This window comes from Mastacembelus armatus, chromosome 20 (assembly GCF_900324485.2).
Source record: "Mastacembelus armatus chromosome 20, fMasArm1.2, whole genome shotgun sequence".
NCBI lineage: Eukaryota > Metazoa > Chordata > Actinopteri > Synbranchiformes > Mastacembelidae > Mastacembelus > Mastacembelus armatus.
Window position 1 is genome coordinate 3274822 of NC_046652.1, and position 19467 is coordinate 3294288.

At 39.6% G+C, this 19467-nt stretch overlaps 1 protein-coding gene across 1 annotated transcript; it reads left to right on the top strand.

Annotated features, from left to right (window-relative positions):
- The first annotated feature begins 166 nt into the window (after window positions 1-166).
- Window positions 167-18026, top strand: LOC113122012 (probable enoyl-CoA hydratase). The gene is made up of 7 exons (XM_026292914.1): window positions 167-367; window positions 1550-1714; window positions 4885-4982; window positions 5860-6004; window positions 14274-14423; window positions 16290-16405; window positions 16685-18026. Exons 1-7 carry the CDS (start codon window positions 232-234, stop codon window positions 16790-16792), a joined length of 918 nt encoding a protein of 305 aa, XP_026148699.1. The 5' UTR covers window positions 167-231; the 3' UTR covers window positions 16793-18026.
- The last annotated feature ends 1441 nt before the right edge of the window (window positions 18027-19467 follow it).

Consider the following 19467-nt stretch of genomic DNA (forward strand, 5'->3'; position numbering starts at 1 on the left):
TAGCTAAATGTCGCCCTCAGCTGTAAGTTGGTAGTTTTTACCACTGCAATGCACCAATGTGTCCCAGAACCTCCTGCGTGTTGCTGTTTCAGAGGGGATGGATCAAAGTGTTGCACCTTCATTTTTTTAAACACATATATACTAGTTGGGTTTTTTTTTTTTTTTTTGAGAGCTTAGTTGTCGAGTAGTTTGTAAGTTTATTGACGTTAGAGCTTCTAGTTTTGTTTAGCCATGAAACATGTTCGGTTGTTGACGGCAGCTGTATATGCTGTCTGTAAGACTAAAACATCTGGACAGCTGCTAAAGGCGAACTGGTTACCAACGAAATCCTATAGCGCTGCAGCCACATCTGGAGGCACAGGAGCAGGTAACCTCACTGGAAACTTGATGTCACCGCTTTACGAAAGGCTGCATTCGTGTCGGTGCAGATGTTGGACACCTGTACGTGCTACGTCATGCCCTGTTTTATTTATTCACGTAATTTAGAGTCAACACAGACCCGAGGCGTAACTCATTAAACCAACCGAGGTTAACTTTCCACTGGCCTCACAACTTAAGATGAGTGTCTCTCATCAGGTTGTGAGACAGGTAGACACAAACAGATGTAATAATAACCTGAAATAGAAGGACTCGGCGGTAATAAGTGAGACATTACTGCATTTGTTGTAGTTTTATGACATGTTAACACGTGGTTAGTAAGAAGTGGCCTATTGTTTAAATTCCATGTGTTGCTGAAACCATTTGGATGTAAATAAGCAATAAAAGGCAAAAGGTCATCAAATCTGGGAAGCTAAAAACAGAAAGTCTTTGGCCTCTTACTTGATAAGTTATTAAAATCCATGGTGAGGAATGATTTTACTGACTAATCATGCCACTCTTATTTTTAATGGATTAATAGTTGTTGTTGTAAATGCAGCTAAATGAAATGAAACCCCCTGATATAGTTATACTACAAAAATTGTGACCTTTATTTCATGTTGCCCAAAATCAGGCCATTCATGAAATAAAATTCAAACCACAACATGGCTCCACTTTCTTGGACACACTTCTCTGTGATTATTTTTTTTATGCTGTAGCAGAGAAGGACGAGCGGCAAGAGACAAACTGTCTTTTCATTCAGCTGTCCTTATAATAGCATCTTAGTGAGGTTAATGTGCGCAGCAGCTTCGTTTTCCTCGCTCCTCTTTCTTGCGGTTTCCTCTGGCTGTGGTTGACAGAGGGATTCTCTGGGGTGACTTCACCCAGATCTGTATTGTACGACATGGGAAACAAAATGTCGTGTCAACTGCCTGCTGCAGCCTCAAGCCACAAGTGCTGGCATGCTCACACACACTTACTGTATAAACATGAATGAAAACAGGGAAAGAGCCAAGGTCCTGATTTAAACACATGGTCCATTGTGTCCATCCCTGTCTTCATTTTATCCTGCTCATCAAAAATATTATAGGATGTATTGTAGTCACGTCTCTCCTACTGTGAAGTGCAGTGACCCTGGATATTGTGGGCTGTAAGTCTGCCTGTGCATCTTAAATGTTTTTTGTCATTGCAGGTCAGACTGTGGTCTCAGAGAAAAGGGGCTCAGTGGTTACCGTGGCGATAAACCGGCCTGATATGCGTAATGCAGTGAACCAGGAGACGGGGATGCGACTGCTGGAGGAGCTGAAGGCCTTCGACAGTGACCCAGACTTGAATGTGGCTATCCTGCATGGGAAAGGTTTGGGAATTTTAGGAGACAGAGTGAATGACTAAAAATTAGCTTTTTTAAATTTCTTCAAACTGCCGATAGTTGTGAATGTGAGTGTTTGTCTGTCTCTCTGTGTCCTTCAAATTCATATGGAGTGTTGTGTGTTCGTGTTCTTTTTTATTCCAATTTGATGCAATGCATCAATCCAGACTGATGGATCATTACGCCCTAATGAACTGCTTTTGCTTGCAGATTAAAACACTCACTGGATGTGAACATTGTAGTGGCTTCATCTAAAAGAATTTAGAGTTTAAATAGAGTTACAACATTGATTTGGTTAAAAAAATAAATGCATGTGCATATGTAACACACGTGATCTAATTTTCACATCCTGTTCACCATATCACAATTACAAGGTTTGTCAGTTTTCTGAGAATTATATTATTAGAAATTAGGAGTATTTTACATTTTAGTATTTTTATTAGCATATTTTCAGCACTGGAGAGTCTACATTTAGTGGGAAAATTCTCTCTCTCCATCCACTGCCTTGGGGTCTTCATGCAGGTCTCCGTTCACCAGCATCCTCTGTTGCACCAACTGTGTAACATCACCCGCTGTAGCCTGTAAATGTGTCTCATATCTCAGTTACTGTTGTCCATATTAGCAGTAGATCATTCTGCTTTATAACATTAAACTTCATGAACCATTCCCTCTTTATTTCCCAGTGCAGAAAAGAAGCAGAAGAAGCTCTGATGACAGGTCATTGACAGATGTTTGATTTTATAATCTGCTGATTCCTCTTAATTCGACTACTGACCACACTCAATTTGTGATGTTTTAGTTTACTGATTTTTGACAGTAGACTTGAAGGTCTGCGGGGTAAAATTACTTTTTTACTTCTGTATGACATTTTTATGAACAAAACATTCCCAGAATGGGTCAGTCAACCCAATTTAAGGAGTGTTGACTATGCTAATCAGAGCTCAGGTGGTTTCCATCAGTCTGAAACAAGAGACTGATGGATTTCTTACCAGTTTGAGCAGTAAATTGTTTGGTGAATAAGACTTGTCATATTTACATAAACAAGCTGACAGATAAAGTGAGAGAAATTCAGGACAAGAGTACAAAAATATTTCATGAGGTCCACTATTTGATAATTTTAGGCAGTTTATATGAACATGGCAGAATATAAGTTAAGAAGACCTGACTTTTGTCTGTTTTGCTCATTTTTATAATCTGAATATAAAATAAGAGAAAGGGGGAATATTTCAGGGTTTATATGATGTAGTTATTGAAATTTATGGCATTGTCAGCTTGATGTTATATTTCCTCTTCGTCTTGTCTGTCTTTCCTATTCTCAGCATTCATCCTATATTCTCTTGTTCCCTTTCTGCATTGCATCTTTTTGCATCAGCCTTTGTCCTTCCTTCAGATCTTTAGATTTAGCCGAAATGTAGAGGTGACCAGACTAGTCCACATACACATGCACACGCAGCTGTGAGGTGGTCTGCACTGTGTCAGACTCTGAAAGCCAGAGTCACGCCACGGCTCCTAATACCTCTAAAAATAATCAGCACACACTGACTGAACACCTTTCTTTAGTGGAAATAATGTCTTCAAGCTGGATCAACCTGTGTGCTACAGTATAAAAAGTGCTCTCTGCCCTGACACAACACAAGTATATACTTTGGTACTTCAGAGGCTGGAGTCTCTGCAGGTGATGGCTACTAAGCACCACTAGTCTCAGCTGTGAACTTTTAACAGTGTGTGTTAGAGAGCAATTAACTTTTATTAAATGGGTGAGCAATGAACGGCACAACAGGCCTCTTGCAATTCTCAGAGTGTCTCTTATATGATTTTAATTGTCCTACCACACATTCCTATCAGCAGCTTGTCCTCTATTGCTGCTCCACTATAAAACAATGACTGACCTTCAGTGATCATTAGCAGACTGTCTGTGTTATGAGATAATAAGCACAGAGGTTCTAATTTGGATGCAGTGTTTCTGGAAACATAAGGAATCCATTTTGTTCAAATTAGCACCAGCAGCACAGTCACTTTCTCAGCTCGCATTTTTCAGCATTGACGTTTTTTTGTTTTTCTTGTGAAATTTTAAATGTGCTGCACATATTTGGAGTGTTTGGGACTCAGGTTGTAGTAGGCATTTGTGGATGGGTACAATCTGGATGTCAAAGCAATGTCACTAAAGGCACATTTTCAGTTGAAGCTAGATGGAGTCACTTTTACTTTCTATAAAGCCTCTGTAGTCCCATAAAAACATCATGTACAGTCAGGGGATGTGCCTTTTTCAAAGCAGTCATTTTGACTTGTCATAGATGGAAAAGGACAGGTATTAATTTGAACATTAGTATGTACTATTCAATAACTGTATGACAGTGAAACAGCAGAGACAATATCAGAACCCTGAAACTGAAATAGAGAGTTGAACCAGCATTGATATAACTGCACTGTTTATTTTCTGCAGCATCTGGAAAGAATTTATGTCAACTATTCATAGCTCAAAATATAAGTAAATAGAAAATCTCTGTTCGTCTAGCTTCTCAGGTTACTAAAAGACTTTAAGACACTAAATAGTGCTTTAAGAACCTGCACAAATGGATGAGCTCCTCATAGTCTCTGCTCATTTTTTCCTACTAAGACAAAGGAGTTTAGGGAGCTCTGTCACATTGCTACTCCCATAAACAGCATGATACACTGTTTTTCTCTGATTGCCCTGCACTGACCCACAGCTGTAATCAAAGATCCCAGCTGATGGGTGTTGCTGGCACATGTGTTCATTATAATCATTTTCATTACTGTTATAAGGAGAGAAGATAATTTCATGAGTCCCTGCCTGAGTCTGTGACATAGTGTTTGTAGGCCTCTCGGGTAATGTTGTAATTACCACATGAATCCAACGGAAGGGGCTGTGGTTGGAGTATGTTAGTTTTCCATTAATGAGAATAGTGTGTATCTGAATATGTGTGTGCGTGAGCACATGCATGATCTGTGACTACGCATTGGATTTAGTCTCTTTAGGGAAGAGAAGCATTTGTGTGCCAGCCGGCCCAAAGCAAGTTTCTATCCAAATTGCAGCCCTCAGACTGGAGCTCAGCTTGTTGTTTTTTTCATCCTCATCATTTTCCCTTCCTCTCTGACTTTCCAGCTGCCACACTTTGTAATTTTGTGGTCTCTTCCAGGAGGGAATTTCTGCGCTGGTTATGATTTGAAAGAGCTAGCCAATCACCCAGCCTCCCTCAAATTGGAGCAAGATGTCACCAAGGGTCCTGGTCCGATGGTGAGCGCTGTTTGGGCTGTGTGTGCTTGTGAGGGTTATATTGATATTTCCTTATGATATTAGGCAGGGCTAAATATTTCTCTACAACATAAAACCAGAAAATGTGGTCGGAGGTGATTTTAGGAGAAGTATTTTTAAGGGTTTGGAAGACAAGTAGTGGTTAGCTACTTCTTAGCTTTCTTCTACCCAAAGCTTTCTTCTTTGGGTAGAAGAAATTATGTTGAATCAGTAGAACTGTGTGCGAAAAGCTTTTCTTCTTGGCACGCTGCTATCACTTCACAAAAAGTAAGGATCATAATACAAACGATATAGTGTACAAATTACAACCTCCTTAAAAATTGTTTGGAATGCATGTTAAGTCTTGGATTTTTTGGCCCTCTGGTGCAAAATTATTACAGCATTTTCTTTCTTAGGGAATATTTAGTTTAATTTGTCCAGTAACAGTCAGAACTTGGTTCATTTGTTTTTCTTTTGTTTGACATATTGAAAAAGCAATAAGGAAATTAAATCTGGAAATTGTTTTAGCTTGACTGAAAAGGGAAAAAAAAAACATGGTGAAGATATACTTCACATTTATATGTTGGCAGTTTGTTAGGTTCATCAATATAAAACTACGTCTAAATCAGCGGTTCTATAATAAATCCATTATCACCATTACCAATAAAACATTATCATCTACATAGAGGAGGATTTAATGTGGGACTGCTGGATTAGACCAACATAGTCTTAGCTTGGTAGACCTAATAACATGACATCTCAGTGCACATATTTGCTCATTTTTGAGATTTTTGTAATGACAGAAAATGTATTGTTGTCTTTGTGTGTATTTTTTCTATGTCTGATTTTTTTTAAATACTAATATGGTTGTGTTTTCCAGGGCCCATCTCGTTTGCAGCTATCAAAACCACTGATAGCAGCAGTGAGTGGTTTTGCTGTGGCTGGAGGGCTGGAGCTTGCTCTGCTGGCAGATATGAGAGTGGTGGAGGAGAGTGCCATAATGGGAGTGTTCTGTCGCAGATTTGGTACGTCTAACAACTCATCATACTGTTCACTTTACAGCTACCAGTAAATACTGTACTATGCTGTACTGTATGTCTGCTAATTGTGATGGTAGGATGGTATTTCTGGGTTCTACTATTGCTGGAAATTTTCTCTTTAACTATATTTTTAAAAACTTTTTCATTCAAGGTTGTCTCACTGAGATAAGCAGGGAAGCACTGTCATCACACTATTGCACACATTCAGAGCTTTAATCTGTTGAATCCAACCAGAGTTTGATCTTTCGGCCATAGAGAACCACTTTGGACCCAGTGGGATTTTGAGGCATTGCTTAAGAGCAACTCAGTAGCGTTAATTTAAGATAGTGCCAGGGTGGCTTGTTCTCTTTCTCAAACAGCAGTAATAGTTGTATAGTATAGTAGCCCAATACTCGTATTGTTCTTTCTAGCACATCTATCAGTATTCATGCTATTGCCACCAGTTCAGGCTACTTTTAACTACTTCTTTTCATGTTCTTCTCAAACTAGTAACATAAATACTCTTTCTCTTTAAATCTTGCTGTATAATTTTACTTGTACAATCCTTTTATTACTGGCATTGGTAATAGGAACATTTCTGCTGCTACAACTGGTGCTGTAGAAGTTTTTTGTTTCTTCTGACTTTGTGTGTTTGCTCAGCTAATTATGTCAGTCCATGTCAGTCTTGTGTTTTCCTTTACATCCAAGCATACATGATCTGTCTCCTAGTGCCAGGAAGTCAACACTGCTTCTATTTTTCAACTTTGTTACTCTGTCCCCTGTTATCACCCCAGCCTCCTCCTGTTTGTGTATAAGAATGGAGTCATAATGTGATAACACTACTGACCATGGCCTTTTACCATCACAGCCACAGTCTGCTGGGCAGTCTTGATAAGTAGAAGAGGAAGCAACCGACTGCCAGGTTTCCACTGCAGGGCCAAATAGGGTTTAGATATTATTTATGTCACACAGTTTCCTCATAAACAACATTTTCTTTTTTTGCCGTCTCCTAGCTTACTGGCATAGTTAACTGCTGACTCTACTCTAGTCTTAAAAGCACAAGTAGTAGTTTGAGTCTTATGCTCCAAGCATTTTAAGCTAATCGTGATCCTACGAAGTCATGGTTGGCTTCAGTATGTAAAAGTAGCTTGTGTTTGACCATTGCTGTGTCTTTCATATCGCTGTCACTGCTTAAGCAGTGCTGCTGGAGGGCTTAAAATATGACTGTGGTGTTTATAAATACAGCTGTTGTACTATAATTTACTGGCAGTACCAGATTTAGAGTGTAAACATGCAGAGCTTATCATCCCAGGCCTGTAATTTAACAGGAGAGCATCCTGGCAGTACCCTTGTCTGTTTGTCTGTTCGTTCTCCCAGACTGTCTGATGGCAAGTCTTCACTGCCAGCCCACACTTGGGGCAGACACAGGAAAAGATGCATAATACCAGTATTACAGCTTTAACAATGTATTGTCTGTGCATCTTTGAACACATATTGACAATTGGCCTTTAACAGATTCAAATATCTCAGTCTGCACTCTACATGTCCCACTGGGGATGAAATTTATCCAGCACTTGCACTGAGACCTCTTCCTTCAGCTCAAAACTATGTTTGGGAGGCAGAAATAAGCGTTACTGTGGTTTAAACACATGAATTTGCACATTTCCTCCCTGTAATTAATTCTCAGCCTGTTGATTGCCTCACATCTTCAAGGCTTGTTTGTCAACACATTTAAGTTGTTTCCTTCAGCTTAATTGAAACCACTGTGGTCTTTTATTCGGATGTGCTTTTAGCAGAGTGGTTATTACTTTGACTGGGATGATGATACTTTTTACCTGCTGCACAACCACCATCTGCACCTTTTCTAACATGCTGTCATCTGTCCCCTAACTACGCTGCGTATCTTGTGGAGGGTTGTGGGCTGTGGGAAGGTTGTAGGCAAACCCAGCTGACACACTGGGCAGGAGGCAGTGAGCCTGTATTTACTGTAGTTAAAATCCTGCTATGGGTTAGGGATCATTAGCAAGACTTAATGGCGCTGCACTGTGGAGTGAGACATTTCTCTTAAGAGCTTAAGTTTAGAAAAAAATAGCTTTACTGTGGAATTAACAATGCATTAACTAATTTCTCTTCAGCCACTAGAGGGTCTTGTGAGACTCAAACACACTATAAATTCCTGCACTTTCCCCCTCCCATTATGTCCTGTTTCCTAGAAACAGCAGGTACTCTGGACATCTAGCTGGGACAAATAGAAATGGCTAAAGTTGTTTGTAGAGGATGTATTTTCTTGTATTTATGGAGCCAAAATAACTAACTTTACACCAAGGTTGAATTTTTCCTGAATCACAATCATATTAGTGCAATACAAAGAAAAAGTTAGGTTGCTAAAGTTACTGAAACAAACAGGTTTATATACTGACACATCCAGAAAAAGGAAGCCACATCTGAACATAATTTGTGGCTGCTTTTAAAGCTCTCCATCTCAAAAAGCCAAACCAACAATGACCCTGGTTTTTGCTCTTTATATGTGCCACTCTCAACAATACTGCCTTTTTGCTCTGGCAGGCCCTGCTTCAGTCAGACTTGGTACCGCAAGAGCTTCTGCTTGACTGGTGGTTTGAAATGAGTGCTCGAAATTTGAAAAATGCTTCATACACCCTTTACTAGGTGGCAAGGCTAATTTACAGACTGTATCTTGAAAACACAGAGGTGAACCTGAAACAGCAACAGAAGTGTCATGGAAGGTAGTATAGCTAAGAGACACCACATACTCGCCCATTTTCATTTGAGCTGTCAGGCAATGTGTAAAAATATTTTGCCAACGTTAAACAATTGAAAACTAACCAATTGTAAAAAAAATAAATAAATAAATAGAAAAGAGGGAAGTTTATTTAAAAAGATTCAAAAGAGAGAAGAGCAGCCAACTCTGGAATACAAAGCACAATGATGAGTTCATGGTTTTAGGCTGGTGACAAATCTTAACACACTGTGATAAACAGAGTCCGCCACATGAAGTCATTGCACTGATGCATTCATGTATAACACATCAGTGTAATCAAGAGCTGGTAAGAAAGTGGCAGAAACCAGCTTTTCGCTGACATCCAAAGAAAAAGAAAAGCATCTTGTTTACAGGATTTTTAACATCTTGCATAAAAGACATTCATCAGGCCAAACACCAAGATATTTCTAACAGGCATGAACATCTGTTGTCTGTTGAGTTGAGTTGTCAGAACATCAAGAGTGCCAAAATAAAGCAAAAAGAATGACTTTTTTTCATCTGCATTAAATGTCTGCATACAAATTTCAGCCTTTTAATGGTTGAATTCTGCAACCGTTTATGGGTCGGACCCAGATGGCTGTGACTGGAGGGAATCCCTGGTGGCTTTGGAGTCTAAAACCCTCAGAGGCTTGCTGCATTGCTCTGATGTGGGCCAATGGCCACCACAAGGATCTGACAAGTTTCTGGCACGTGATTGGCTGCCAAACCTGTGGCTTCCTGTCTGGGGCCCCTCTGCCCCACCAAAAAGGAAACGTGAAGGAGGAGACGGTTGCGTCACAGGAGATTGGCTTTAGTGTCTACTGCTCTTTGAATGTTGAGAGACCTGAATTAAAAACCACCATACTTACCTAATTCCCTGATGTTATTTCAGTTCAGTTAACCAGAGAAACATCATAAAGAAAGAAAAAAAAAAGCTACCACCGGAAAAGGAAACTTAAAATAGTTCAATAATACTTCATTCAAGAATTTTCCTTTAAATGGAGATGGTAAATCAGCCAAGAATGGAGGTTGTTCTGGATTGTAAAAAAAGCAACATGTTGAATCAAAGTCAAAACCTCAGTCCAAAGCTGACATAGCATCGGCCAATTCAAACACCTGCTCGGTGAATTGGAAACTGGGTGACATAGTCCAGTGATTGTGTCATCTGAGTGAATGGACAAACCACTTATGTCTATGTGCTGAAATGGACATTAATCAATGTTAAAAGTGGATAAATTAATAACAAAATGTAGTGCGTGAGCAACATCTTCATATTATTCTGAAGATACTCCTGTCTTCACCAATAATTAACGTTATTTTACCAATAATTCAAATTATTTTAAACTTTGAAAGTCAAATATAATGCCTTTGGGATATTTTTTTTACTGATTGGTTATGATCGTATTAAAACACGATTTTGCTGATTTTCGGCTATTACGACTTCTCTGTTATTTTTGTGGTTTAAGGCCGTGTTTTCAGCCTTGGTGGTCTCCTTGATGGTGCTCTGCAGACTAAAGAATACACAGCCCTTGGTATTAACACAGTGGCATGAATACATGAAATCACATTAGCTGTGTGGCACTCATCTATGTCCTGGCCCAACCAAACTATGTTCCACAGTTCCCAATTATTTCAAAGTGAGCTTCCGAATGATGGTCTGTTCTTTTCCCTCCATTCATTTAGTCTGCAGTTGTCCGGAAATTGTTAATCCACATCAAACTTAATCTCATTACCCTCATAGGAGGCTATTGTGGTTGGTTTTGCTTTGATGTGGTGAGGATGCCAGCAGCACCAGCAGCAAACCAGAACACCTCAGTGTGTCTCGTTTAATAATTTAGAGCTATAGACCAAGTTTGCATTTTAGTGAATTTTTCTTACAGCCCATTAGAAAACAGATGTATCATCTTGACCTTCAGATTGTCGACATTTGTTAAAAAAGTTTTATTGTTTTAGCAAAATAAATGCTAAAATGACAACACCACACTTTTGTGGCTACCTCTCTCTTGGCTCCCATTCATGTGGGACAAAGCACTGGTCTGTGCAAATTCCTGCAAACATGAGACATCAGACAGGACTTTGAGAGAGAGTGGGGAGGGCGGAGAGTCAAGGTGCTCCAGAGCACTGCTGAGGATAAGAAGGTGCCAACACCAGCTCTATAGACAGACTGGAGGTCAATGTGGCACTTTATCTGTATCACCCTGATTATTAGTCAGAAGTTAGTCAGAGATTTTCAGCACACAATAGGAGTTCACTCTCTCAAACCCACAGGTTCTCAAGCATGTGATTTGATTTATGTTAGATAGTGATTAGGTGCTGGTGTTATAAAATATCATAGTTTCCATTCAGACTCTTTCCAAGAGTTGGAAAAGGTTGAGTATGTTTACTTTTCCCACTCCCTTAGTGTCATCAAAAAGCTCCTCGCTCTCTCCCACTTTTTAAAGTCCTTAAAACATGTAATGGTTTGGGATTAATACCCAGCTGATACTTTATTTCACTCTCTCCATTGAGAACCTGCAGTAAGATCTTGACTAAAGGATGGCTTAATAGTTGGGGCTGTGTATGTAATTACTGAGTGTTTAATTGGCTTAGGTTTCAGGCCATGGAGCGTGATGCTCACTAGTTACTGGAGGATCATGAATCAGCCCTTGAGCCTTAAATATCTTATCCCATTATCCCAATATCCCAATTTACTGTACACTTTTTTTTCTGGAGTATCCACTGATAATGTATGTAACACATCCAACATAGAAAGAGAATATTCATTTGAACAATTATGACATACTGTATTTGGATTAATCCCAAAAAGGGCACCAAGCTCATGTGTCCAGGTCTATCATAAATCGGGGAAGTAATGGATCATAATTCACTGAAGCTAGTCTTGTGCAGTCCTTTGGTATATGTACATTTAGGTTTTTCCCATTTTTTGCTTCCCTGATGACAATGAATGGCCGAACAATCCTGGCAACAGCCACGCTCCAACTCAAAAGCTCCCAAGAGCAGGGTTGTGCCAAATATCAAATTTTATGTTGCGTTGAGATAAGGTCAATTTTGATAATAAGAGTTGGCCGTTTTTCATTTGAAGTGGACAGGTCTTCCAGCCAATCACACAGCAGAAATATAAGACTGAGCAGCATGTGTTTACGGTTACCACCCACTTGTGATATAACTTTGCTCTAACAACTGATTTTCTCATTGTTTTGACAGAAAGCACGAACAGCCAATGATAATGAAGATAGTGCCGCGCTGAAGCAATCATGTGGCTGTAAGAGAGTTAGAGCACATCAGTCAGGTTCTTGCACACAGCACAGAGTGAGCAGCAGCAGCAGCTCACATGCTGATGTTTGGGCTGCAGTCGTTGTGTAAGCCAGTACATCAGGAGTGGGGCCTGATTAAAGAGAAGACGAACAGAACGGAAAATGTTGACAACAGCTCGAGTGCTAGCGTTAACGATGAAAACACCCAAACAGACACAGCCCAGGGCTCAAAAGAATTCAGGTATCATGTTTCACTTTCTCAGCTCATGATGATCAGCTATGCACTGATCATTTACACTCTTTTAATGCTGGATGAATGAAACAGAGTCTGACATCTGGTAGTTTAATAAAGAGTCAAGGTGCTGGAGAGGAGTGCTGAGGATAAGATGGGAGATCTTTCTGGTTACTGATACCAGTGGTGCCAACAGCAGCACTATAGACAGAGTGGAGGTCAACGTGGCTCTTTTGTCTGTTTCTCTTTGAGCCAGACCCTGACCTTTTTGTTTCACCGCAACTCTGTGTGCCTCTCATTGTTTTTAAGCCAGCATCCTGTCTCTGCTTGTTGCTCTTTTTTAAATCCTCGCTCTGTCTTTAGTGGTACATGTCGCCCAGGGGGTAGTTATTCATGTTATCTCTCAACTGATGAAGTATTTTAATATTTAGTAAAGCTAAATGCAGTTGTTAGCAAAAGTCAGCTTTACATGTCGCTCATCAAAGATGGTCATGCATCACATTAATTAAACCAGTTTTATAATGTGTGTGGTCCTTGCACTTTTCTTAGTGACGGCTTTTTTTTTTTCCTTTTACTGGCAGCCAACATTAATCCTAACATGTACAATTTAAAGAAACAAGCAGGTCTCGCCCAAGCTCAACAGCTGAAAATAACATTCAGTTTTAATTTTTTAAATCTTTCCAGATGTCCTCGAAATCTGCTATTTTCATAAAGCATGTCACCCCCCCCCCCCAGTCACAGTACCTGTCACATTGTCATACAGTAAGTGCTGTCATACAGTATGTCTGAACCCAACAATCTAGATGCATGTGTATGTGTGCTGGATGTTTCTTAACATGGATATTCCAGTTTAATTTAATGAGCGAGAGAGTAGCTTGCAGTCTAATTAGAATTGCTGTATTTCCACAACATCCCACAAAATGAAAGAGGGGGATGAAAAAAACAAAAACTAGCTTGATGATGTGAAGTTATATAAACATGTCTGACACATGTGCTCTCAGTAAAGGGTGGTCAAATAGAATCAGTGACTTGGGGGAATCACAGAGTCGGGATTGTGACATGAACTTGGGAGTGGTAGAACAGTAGAAAGTATGCCAGTTACAGCTGGTGCTCTTTAGAAATTAGGACGGATGCCAAAAGCTTTCCTTACCTTTCGGCGTACTCTATTCTCTCTCCTGTTTTTTTTGTCCCCCCCCCCTTCTCTCACTCTTTGTCTCTGGTGGACACAATAATAATGCAAATGTGTCCAGTGAGACTGAAAGCAAGGAAGGGTTTGAGTTTTCATGTACTGACAGAAAGAAACCAGAGTTAGAGTTAAAGAGCAAAATTATTCCCTTGACTGCTGCAACCTGGAGTACTGCCAGCAGTATATTATGTATAAGTGTTTTCACACCGTGTAAGTGACCGAACCAAATACACTGGCACAGTGGCCTACATTTCCTTTGACCTACAACAGTTAAGTCGCCCAAATTTTTTGTTTAAAGGTAATTTTAGAAACTCCCACACTCAAATCTGCATATATTTTTTTCTCTGGTGAAGGAATTTCCAAACATCCACTGAGAGTTGAAGAAAGTCAAAATCATTTTTATTGTTTTCTAACTTATCGATTAAAAAGGTATCACAAGAACAAGAAAGTTGTCCATCAAGTTTTCCTCAAGCATAAGTTGTTATCTTTTAATTGTTTGTTTTTTTTTTCCGAACCAACACGTCAAAGTTCAAAACTATTAAATGCTCAAATTCATGGAGTCAAGATAATGTTTGGCATTTATTTTGATAAAAGATACCTCTTTTAAAATTGCTGATTATTTTCTGTAGACTGACTAAAGGAATAATAGCTTAATTAACTTATCACTCTAGGCATGGTGTAAAATAACTTACAGGTGTTACTGGTGCACAGACGCATTAGTGTAGGTACCTGTAGCATAGGGTATTTCACATGCAGTGCAATGCACTCCAGAACGTCTTTGTTAAACACTGTATTAGAGTCTGCAGAGAAATATATTTCATGTTAAATGTCTTGTGGTTTTCTAGGAGTTCCCCTGATTGATGGAGGCACAGTGCGGCTCCCACGTCTCATTGGTCTGTCTAGAGCCCTCGACCTGATTCTGACTGGACGTCCAATTGGAGCCGAGGAGGCCCTTGCCTTTGGACTGGCTAATAGAGTTGTTCCTCATGGCCAAGGTATGAGATAGATATTGTGTTTATCAGTGCTGTGCTATGGATAGGTATCACACCTCACCACATTATAATTACAGACCAAAATGTATCTATAACATTGAATATGGAAACACTGACTGCCAATGCTTCTTATTTGATTTCAGCAGATCCCCAAGACCCTAATTAGGAATAAGCGCGTATAGATAAAGGATGAATGGTCCTTTATCTAAAACAGAAAACTAACATGAGACTATCTTTAATTTAGAAGAACTTCTGTTTAACCCTGTTACTGAAAATTTGTTATATGAAAAAAGAGTAGTGTGAAAAAGTTTACACAGTGGATGCAGCTCTGCCATTTGCCCTTAAACCAGCAGCAGTTCTCTCTGGTTTGACCTGCACACAGTTTCTGGTATTTTGCAGCACCTTGGAGAAGCTGCTGCAGTTCTTCTGTAGATTCAGACTGTCACGGTGTTTCTGTCTCTTCATATGATCCCAGACTGAGTCCACACTGCCCAGATCAGGGCTTTGTGGGGTCAGACCATCTGCTGCAGGACTCCTGGTTCTTCTTGCTTCTGAAAATAGTTCTTCATGAACTCTAGTAGCTTCTTTATGGACTTCTTGTCCTGCACAACGAACCTGGGATCAGTCAGACACCTGATGGTGTTGTGTGATAGGAATCTAAAACATCTAAAGTGTCTAAACCTTCTGCACAGAACTGTATTTATATTTGTATTTATATGTAAAATACACTGAATATGTGTGGTGTTCAAATCAAGTGCAGTGAAAACTAATGTTTTGTAAAACTTTCATCTACTACGAACTAAAGCACTACAGCAGCTGAAATCTGAATGTTAATATGAAATCTATATTACTGAGAAATACTTCATAACAAGTAGATGTCATTGTCCAATATGTAACAGTAAAATAATATTAAAAAACCCTAGATATTCTTGGTGCCTCTAAATATTAAAGTACTTTATTAGTAGTATTGGGATGTGTACTCAGAATTTAAGAGTGTAATAATAGCATAGTGTGTGGATGGTATTGTAGGACATTTAAAGGCAGATAGAGATGTGAAGTCCGCTGGGAGGACGTAGAAATCAGTTTACTGTGAACGACAATCATGTAGATATTAAACACACAAAGGCCTGTGATCTGTTTTTATTTAGGGAACAGTTTTTGGGAAACTCTTGTAAGATCAGATTCATGTGTCATTTTAATTTGTCCCAGTTAATGTGTTTTCTTGATTTGGTTGCAGTGCCGCATTGAAGCTATAACTCATCATTAGCACCATGAACCCCTCTGTCATTTAAGCACCAGTCTGAAGATTACGTTTTGCATGTATTTCAATATGGCATTTCCTGTGTTGTATTGCTGCATGAACACTCCTATATCCTTAAATCCCCAAAAAACCCTACCATGTGCTCTTCATAGCTTGATCTCTAATTCCCTCCCCAGTTTTCTTAGATGTTAGAAGAAGATTAGCTTAATTCTTTTAGGAAGTGCCTCTTCCCACAGTCAAAGTCAAAGTAATTGGCCTCTCTCAGGGCTGATCAGGTTTAACATCAGAAGATGTAGCTGCTCACATACAGATGCATGGTGTCAAAGTGATGCATCGTGTGGCATACATGTAGCTTTTTTTTTTTTTCCATATGTGGCTCATTCCTTTCATGTAGGAGTGGAGACAGAATGGCATGGGTAAAGAGAAATGCAGCAGTGAAGGGCTGGCTGATTTTGTTTTTGTTTTTTAATAAAAGAAAGTGTCAGTAATACATGAACCACTATGTTTTCCCATCACAATGTGTTTCCTATGTTATAAATGTACAGATACTATTTATGTGTATATGTTCATCTGTGTCACTGTGTTGATCTGGGTTTATGTTGTAACAGCTTTACAGGCAGCCCTTGAGTTAGCAGAACAGATCAGCTCCTTCCCTCAGCAATGTTTGAGAGCCGACCGGGCCTCAGCCATGTACAGCTGCTATGACGCTCCGTCCTTCACACAGGTACACCTGAGTTTTACCACAGCATGATACCAAAATGTCAGCTTAATACACCATACAACTGACCACTTTAGTAAAAGTCAGTTCTGTCACTGCGGTAAAGCCTGGTCACAAATCAGTGTTCTGGGGGATTTAAAAGCAATTCCTTTATTTTTGAAATGGTTATCATCAAACATTTAATGACATACACCCTCTTAAATTGTGAGGTTGATTTAATTAAGTAAAAACTTTCTGATACAAAAAAGTCATTTTAAATTGCTTTAATTTGCCTGCCCTACCCAGGCCATGCAGTTTGAGATCATCCATGGGATTCCTGTTGTCCAGTCGGAGGCTATTCAGGGGGCGAGGACGTTCACAGCCGGAGCAGGGAGAGGAGGGAAATTCTCATAAGATTTAGAGTGCAGAGCCTTGTGGATTACCGCTTCATTTATGCTAAACGCTCACAAATAATTTTCAAGGACATAATTCAGTTATATCAGCAGCATTGAAAATTGAAAACAATGTAATCATTGATTTTTTTTTTATAACACTAGCTAATTTTTAGTTGATTTATCATATCACCTTGCTAGCTTTGTATCAGTTATACTGCTGTAGTAGTGGTAGTAACATTTTAAAGTAATACAATGCAATGACTTATGGGCGACACAGTGGAGAGGCAGTTATCACTGTTGCCTCACAGCAACAAGGTTCTAATGGGATTCAAACCCAGTGCCTTTCTGTCTGGAGTTCTCCCTGTGACTGTGGGTTTTCTCCAGGTACTCTGGCTTCCTCCCACAGTCCAAAGACATGGAGGTTAGCTTGATTGTCTGTAGGTGTCAATGTGAGTGCTTGTTTGTGTCTGTGTCGGGGTGAATTTCATTCATTACCAGAACCATTGAAAGGCTGTGATCACAAAACTAACCCAAAACAAAATACTACATAGGCATCACGAGCAGTAAACCTGCAGCAGCTCGTCATTGTCCCTTTGACTTAGAGTGAAAAACACTTGATAAGTGGGATAAGATGTGTGCCTCCAAACGTGTGCATGCATGCATGTGTGTAACCATAGCGATATTATTACTTCAGAAGATTCAGCACTTCTTGTCAGGTTTGTGCCAGGTGTAAACACTGTTATGGTTTTGGAGCACACTTCCACTTAATTGTGCATGTTGGAGAGGTGTGTGTGTGTGTGTGTGTGTGTGTGTGTGTGTGTGTTTCTTCTCTGTGAACCCTTATGTGACCTTTTTAGTGCTTTTTAATAAAAATGTCTCATGGGATGAACTGAAGCTCAAACCAAACTTGATGTATGTGAGTCTGTGTGATTGCATGTGTTTGTGTGTGTGTAGAAAAGAGTTAGATACAGACAAAGACCTCATTAGATCTAGGAGGTGTCCTGTCTAGACACTGTGATGACAGGACACAGAACCTCTGTTTAATGTTTCCTCCTCCTCCCTCTGCTTTCAATCCACACACCATACACACATCACCTGCTCTGCTTTTTGTGTGCTTGTTAATGTTAGTTTAATACAGTATGACACATGCCCAGAGTTAAGGACTCTCAAAGTGTTAAAAACAAGGATTCCACACTGTTTATTACCATAAGCTGACTCATATGTAAGCAATAAAAATCACCCATTTTATTTCATACTTGTGTCCACAAGTACTTTTTCCCTGTTTTTGTATTTAGTGCCAGAGCCAACACCTTGAGAAAGTATCTCGAGAAAACTTGGCATTCAGACCTATTCCCAGTAAAGAAGCTTTTTGTATTTTATGCTCAAACTTAGCTTAACTGCTGAATCTGCTACAAATCAGGGATAAGTTCTCATTTAAATCAATGACAGTTTTGCCTTAAATAAAAAATTTTAAAAAAAAGCTGAAACATGAGATCCATGAGAGTGGTGGTTCTCTGTCCGTCCAGTGTGGTGTCTTCGGTCCTCTTGTTATTTTAGGGTTGGATCTGACACTCACCTCTCTAACACATGCATAAAGGTACATAGTTATGAAAATTTTTCTGAAGTGCGTTTGATGACTGCTGTTATTTTTCTATTGCACTTAAGTAATGTGTGCTGGGAAGATGGTTTTCACAGGTGGCAGCTTATTCCATAAAAAGTCTGCATGATTTTAATTGAGAGGGAAAGAGAACAGAAATAATAATGATCTGACATGTAGCTCACATGGTGTGAGAGAGTTAGTCTGGAAACCACTCTGCAGCATATTTGTGTGTGTGTGTGTGTGTGTGTCTGTGTCTGTTAGTTAGTATCTGCAGCTTTGATGCTGGCTCTCACTCGTCACATACACAGAAGATAGGGTCTGGCAGCAGCAGACACAGAGATATGGACACCTTTGGGTCTTATCTGGATCATCAGTCTGAAGAGACCATGAAGACACAACACAGGTTATGGTGAAGGGATGGGAGAGGGGGGATTAAGGATTTTAAAGAATTCATTTTCTCTTCACAAAGACAGCCTGTCCTACTGTACCTGGGAAATTTACTCTGTTAGTGCTGTAATTCCTTGTTGTATTGTAATATTTGAAATAGGTTACTTATAGGACTATGATATATGACTAAGTATAGCTTTGCATAGTGTCCACATAAGGCATTTTACTCTGGGCGATTTTACAAGGACATCCTCTCATGTAGTTCGTTCATATTGGACTGTTTCAGACTAGATCAGTTGACCTGGGGCGATTTCAGATCACGTCTCTTCAGGTGCGTCACTACTTGCTGTTTCCTACTCCATCGTCAGGGGTCGTGCCTCAACTGGACATGTGGCCTGTTTTGCTTCCACTGAATAGACACGCACATTGATTGTGGATGTGTTGGGTGTGGATGTAATCTGTACTTAATTACAGCAGATGAGAAAATTAATTAGACATAGTTTATTCTAATACAGGACCGCCATCCAAACCGTATGAAACTGAAGTGTATCCCTCATTTTAGAAACAACAATAATAACACACCTGGTCAATGTCACGGGACATCTTTAATCCAAGAAATATCATTGAATATAAGTTTGGACTTGGGTAAAGTCCTCACCAAATCTAAGTTACAGTCATGTGCGGTGCAACTGCAAACCCTTTATGGG